The 6023-nt window shown below is 39.1% G+C and overlaps 1 protein-coding gene across 4 annotated transcripts; it reads left to right on the top strand.

The window, feature by feature from the left end:
* The first annotated feature begins 510 nt into the window (after window positions 1-510).
* On the top strand, window positions 511-5606 carry LOC146651578 (uncharacterized). Of its 4 annotated transcripts, none has more exons than XR_014908020.1 (4): window positions 511-720; window positions 2281-2335; window positions 2592-2687; window positions 4828-4863. XR_014908020.1 is itself a non-coding variant. In XM_085385515.1 (4 exons), exons 1-4 carry the CDS (start codon window positions 1056-1058, stop codon window positions 5143-5145), a joined length of 480 nt encoding a protein of 159 aa, XP_085241641.1. In that variant the 5' UTR covers window positions 752-1055; the 3' UTR covers window positions 5146-5606. The 4 variants fall into 4 exon arrangements, 1 of the variants encoding a protein (XP_085241641.1); XR_014908021.1 differs by lacking the exon at window positions 511-720 and adding an exon at window positions 736-1057; XM_085385515.1 differs by lacking the exon at window positions 511-720 and adding an exon at window positions 752-1070 and having other exon boundaries at window positions 2281-2331; window positions 4828-5606.
* The last annotated feature ends 417 nt before the right edge of the window (window positions 5607-6023 follow it).

Here is a 6023-nt window from a genome sequence, read left to right as displayed (position 1 = left end):
AATGTTGCTGGTGGAACAGAGGTGTGGGTGTGGAGGTGTTGCGAGAAGTCAGCTCTTCCACTCATACTTTCACTCTGTGCCTCTTTTGGTGCCAGGAAGACAACCAGCCAGCAGCAGCACAAGGTAACCTTTCTCTAATTGATGTGTGTGTGTGCGCAGCGCACCAGGCAGCCATATTGTGAGGGAGTCAAGAGTAGCCCAGGCCTCAGCATGTGGCAGGGTTTGACAGGAGGGGGTTGATGCAGCTGTGCAGCTTGAGTGAAGCACCACAATCAGAAGCCAGTGTAATGGGCACAGTCTGAAGAGGGAGCTTTAATTTATCAACAGACTGAAAACTCTCAAATTCCAGTGTTTCACTACACTGTAATCCCTAACAGTTGTTCTAGCTCATAACTAATAAGCTCATAACACTCAAATGTCGTTTTGTAGTTGAGCAAACTATAAAGTATTGAGCTCTGTTGGCTTTTATGCAGCTTTAATTGAATAGGGCTCAATATTTTTTAGCTAAATTTTTTGGAATGCTCAAAAAGTTTAAGAAGCATATATTAGTGACGTTCTGGTGGGTGGAGTCTTGTCGCTCCCTCAGGAAAGCTTAGTCAGCCATCTTGAATTTACCTTGATACGGGGAAGTTTTGGCCAGCCCGTGTGGATTAAGAGTCCCCAACTTCAACCCACCACGACCACCACCTTATTTTTTTTTCATCAACTGCCCTAAATTTGGTAAGTCTAACGTGTTTTTGTTTTGTTTAAATTTAATTTTGATAAACATTCTTTTTTATTTTTTACTGGAAATATATTCGTACTTTGTGCACAGTGAATGTTTGTTATAAATGAATTCGAATCCAAGTAATTGTAATTTTAGAAGTTTTCTAATGTGACAAATACGTAATGTTATTTCAAATTAGAATGATGTAACGTTTTGGCGGTTTTCCGTGGGGGACAACATTTCCCATAATGCATTGTATTCTTGCCCGGGAAGTTGACGGTGGCAGTTCTAGCTCCATGCATTTGAACTTTCTACTAAAACTTTCCACTGGTTGTCGTATTCGCCGGTAATGTACGTGCGTATTGTGAGTATACTTATTTCAATAAGTGTCCGTGTTACACAGTCAGTAGTTTACGCTGTTGAGCTGTGTGTGTGTGTGTGTGTGTGTGTGTGTGTGTGTGTGTGTGTGTGTGTGTGTGTGTGCTAGCATGAAGCGAACAATAATAAACAACATGAGTGTGTTATCATGATGGTAATTAGACACGTTTGTATTTTTTCGTAGTCTCAAATGTGTGGTTGTGAGATAATCTCGAAATCCTTTTAACAGTTTAGAGGGGTATTCCACTAAGCGAGCTCTACAAGTCAAGGCTTGCGGAAAAATGCATCGCCTGATTCAGCCTAACATTATACACTGGTCGAACTCGGTGCTACGAACGAAGTTCAGCTAAATTGTTCGCGCTAATTCGACAAGGCTCAACCAGCCAGACTGAGGCGCCTCCTTGACACCTTTAAGCCAGACCCTATCGATCTTTGCTAGATAAATTGAAATGAAATGAAAATAAAGAGCCGCGTTCTGCTCCCAGGCTAAGAAAGAATCATTGATGCAGACTCATTGATGCAGGATCACAAATACTCCCTAACCTGTAAGGCTGGGGTGTCCAAACTTTTTTCACTGAGGGCTACTTACTAGAAATTAGGTAAATAACCTTAACTTTAGTGTATTAAAGTGTATTAAAGATCACAAAATCACTTAAAAGTGGTCGAATATGTTATATTGTTGAATATAATTAAAGACAAAACTGCTTTCATCACAGCTTTCCATAAATGGATCTTTATTGATTCATTCAGAAAAAGCTTTGGTAGCTTATTTTCAGAACAGCAGCCTCAGATTTCTTCTTAGACAGAAGATTTACAGCACAGAGAAAAAACAATAAAAGGGAAAATAGGACGGGTAAATTTCAAGTTTGTTATTTAAGTTATTAAGCTTAGCAACACACCTATCAACATTAGTTTGAAACGGTTAACATTAACAGACTGAACTGGACTTAATAACAGGAGTGCATATAATCTTAGTAAATTATTGTGGTGAGTATCAGCTGCGCTGGGTATGTAAATCAGGCCATCCAGCTGCGGTGCTGATTCGACGTCACTCGTGCCAAAAATCCGGACAAATGTCACTTGATCAAGGAGCAGATCTGCATCAGATGAGATCAGCTGACTACTTGTGTGTGTGTGCTGTGCAAGAAATGTTTTTGAACATTAATAAGTCGTCTTTGTGCACATATTGTTTACAGATATCAGACTGCAAAGAGCGCTACAGAGAGTCAACATTTCACCAGTTGTCAGTGGGTGAGTTTTATAATTTGTGTCCCAATTTAAATAAAAAATAAATACAAAGAAACTAGAGAATTTTGCCTTGAATTATTCAAAATTTTTAGATTTTTTTTGGGTTACCCTTCTAGATTGACAGGTTTAGCCCGTTACACAAAAAGTTTGGACACCCCTGATCTATAACAATGACAATCAGAACATGGCTATCCAACACTTTGTTTTTACTCTGCATTTGTGTAAATACTATTCTAATAGATATTGTGTGTTCATCTAGGAACAGCATGATGTAAATACAAGACGGGCCCTCGTCCTTCGTGCACTTCCTGTGTACCTGCGTGAAGATGCCTCCACGTTATTCAGGACTTGTGATGTAAGTGTACTGGCCTCAGCATCAACCATATGACATCGCTCAGAACTCAAGGAGAACCAGGGTGTACAGTGGGGCAAAAAAGTATTTAGTCAGCCACCGATTGTGCAAGTTCCCCCACTTAAAAAAATGACAGAGGTCAGTAATTTGCACCAGAGGTACACTTCAACTGTAAGAGACAGAATGTGAAAAAAAATCCATGAATTCACATGGTAGGATTTGTAAAGAATTTATTCGTAAATTAGGGTGGAAAATAAGTATTTGGTCACCTCAAACAAGGAAAATCTCTGGCTCACACAGACCTGTAACGTCTTCTGTAAGAAGCTTTTCTGTCCCCCACTCGTTACCTGTATGAATGGCACCTGTTTGAACTCATCATCTGTATAAAAGAGACCTGTCCACAGCCTCAAACAGTCAGACTCCAAACTCCGCCATGGCCAAGACCAAAGAGCTTTCGAAGGACACCAGGAAAAGTATTGTAGACCTGCACCAGACTGGGAAGAGTGAATCTACAATAGGCAAGCAGCTTGGTGTGCAAAAATCAACTGTGGGAGCAATCATCAGAAAATGGAAGACATACAAGACCACTGATAATCTCCCTCGATCTGGGGCTCCACGCAAGATCTCATCCCGTGGGATCAAAATGATCATGAGAACGGGGAGCAAAGATCCCAGAACCACACAGGGGGACCTGGTGAATGACCTGCAGAGAGCTGGGACCAAAGTAACAAAGGTCACCATCAGTAACACACTACAACGGCAGGGAATCAAATCCCGCAGTGCCAGACGTGTTCCGCTGCTGAAGCCAGTGCATGTCCAGGCCCGTCTGAAGTTTGCCAGAGAGCACATGGATGATACAGCAGAGGATTGGGAGACTGTCATGTGGTCAGATGAAACCAAAGTAGAACTTTTGGGTATAAACTCAACTCGTCGTGTTTGGAGGAAGAAGAATACTGAGTTGCATCCCAAGAACACCATACCTACTGTGAAGCATGGGGGTGGAAACATCATGTTATGGGGCTGTTTTTCTGCCAAGGGGACAGGACGACTGATCCTTGTTAAGGACAGAATGAATGGGGCCATGTATGGTGAGATTTTGAGCCAAAACCTCCTTCCATCAGTGAGAACTTTGAAGATGAAACGAGGCTGGGTCTTCCAACATGACAATGATCCAAAACACACCGCCCGGGCAACAAAGGAGTGGCTCCGTAAGAAGCATTTGAAAGTCCTGGAGTGGCCTAGCCAGTCTCCAGACCTCAACCCCATAGAAAATCTGTGGCGGGAGTTGAAAGTCCGTGTTGCTCGGCGACAGCCCCAAAACATCACTGCTCTCGAGAAGATCTGCATGGAGGAATGGGCCAAAATACCAGCTACTGTGTGTGCAAACCTGGTAAAGACCTATAGTAAACGTTTGACCTCTGTTATTGCCAACAAAGGTTATGTTACAAAGTATTGAGTTGTATTTTTGTTATTGACCAAATACTTATTTTCCACCCTGATTTACGAATAAATTCTTTACAAATCCTACCATGTGGATTCATGGATTTTTTTTTCACATTCTGTCTCTCACAGTTGAAGTGTACCTCTGGTGCAAATTACTGACCTCTGTCATCATTTTAGGTGGGGGAACTTGCACAATCGGTGGCTGACTAAATACTTTTTTGCCCCACTGTATATCAGGAAGGATGTTCAACACAGTCCTCATCTGACTTGTTTTCTCCCATATATCAACTATTGTTGAATAAGATTGCAAGAAGATTGTTACGCATAAACCAGAAAACTTGAAAATAGTTGAAAGATTATTATACAAAAAAAATCTGCAGATAAAAACTATCTCCCTTTTTAAAATTCAAGTGTTCTATTTTTTTGGAGGTGCCATGTTGTGGTCAGAGAAATGTTTGGTAAATAACAAAAACAAATATCTTGGCATATATTTATTATTGAAAACATTTATTTACACATATGTTTTGAAACCAAACCCAAATTAAGATTATTGTAATGCATCATGATGTATCGCAATATCAAATTGACATTATAATCCTAAAAGAAACGTGCGACTTATGAAGATTCACACCTCTAATCAATAGCATGATTTGTGTCCTTGTGGGGCTGAACTCATTCTTGTATTATTTTTGTTTTGCAGTCAGCAGATGGTCCAGACCTCACTGACACTCCTGTGGCTCTGCTGACAGTTGTCACGGATGACACTACTGATTCGGCCCTCTTCAGTCCCGAAAGCATCTGCATTGTCGTTGAGGATGAAATACTTGTGAATGGTCCCACAAATCTGGCTGAGTCATTTCTCCTGCTCTTTGGGTACATCTATGCATTAGACCTACAATACCCAAAGAAACTTGAGCTTACATTCACATTTATCCAAAAGGTTGTGATGTGCCTTGAGGACAACAAACCACTGAAAGGGCGTCTACTGATGCTGAAGAATGATTTGTTCAATGAGTGAATCACTCAGAATGGACTACTTGTTAAGCTGAGTATTGAGGAAGCTTTTTTGTTTGTTTTTTTCCTAATCATTTGCCTCTTCTACCTCACATTTAAGATGAATGACTGTTCAGTTCACTATTCATGTTTAATGTTCTGTTGCCTAATACGTAAATGCACTGCCTTGATGTTTGTTCCCTATAAGTACAGCAGTGGAAACCAGTACTGTTTTTTTTTTATGTATTTTTAAAAAAGAAAGTGAGCTGCAGCTGTCAAGGTACAGTAAGTGTTAAATGCATCAATGTTCTAATAGCTGCAATTGCTGTTAATACTGAAAATGTTATTGAATTTTAGAATTGAGATGGAGACCCTTGGAGTCTTTTTCTCTTGTTTTATTTATGAAGCACTTTTTTATGAGTGAGCTCTGTTGTTTGTGCCTTTTTAAAAGCACATTGTGTTTAATAAAAAGTTGTTAAATTGTTAGTGTTGTTACTTTCATGTTTTCTAACACTTTTAGCTGATTATAATTTACTGGGTAAACAGTTTAGAATTATTTGTAAGTGTATTTCCCACAGTATTTTAAAAAATATTGAAGATTTTAAGTGTTATTTCCCATATTATAAGTTAGAAAATATGAAAAAGTTTGAGTTTATTTCCCACATCGTATGAGTTGCAATATGTAAAATATTTTGAGTGTATTTCCCACCTTAATTAAGTTGAAAAAATTGAACATTTTGAGTTTATTACTCCCTAATTATAAGTTGAGGAATATCAACATTTATGTTAACATTGAGGTAATTTAAGGCAACTGCAACTATAATTTTTATTGTAGTTAAACTTAAAACTTTTAAAAACATCACTAAAAAATTGTTGTGTAATCTGTTACACAACAATTTTTGA

This window comes from Rhamphochromis longiceps, linkage group LG16, assembly GCF_057381845.1.
Source record: "Rhamphochromis longiceps isolate RC_006_pf linkage group LG16, R_longiceps_female_GT1.1, whole genome shotgun sequence".
In the NCBI taxonomy this organism is placed as follows: Eukaryota; Metazoa; Chordata; class Actinopteri; order Cichliformes; family Cichlidae; genus Rhamphochromis; species Rhamphochromis longiceps.
Note: the sequence above shows the minus strand (reverse complement) of the source record. Positions and strands in the feature narration are given on the sequence as shown.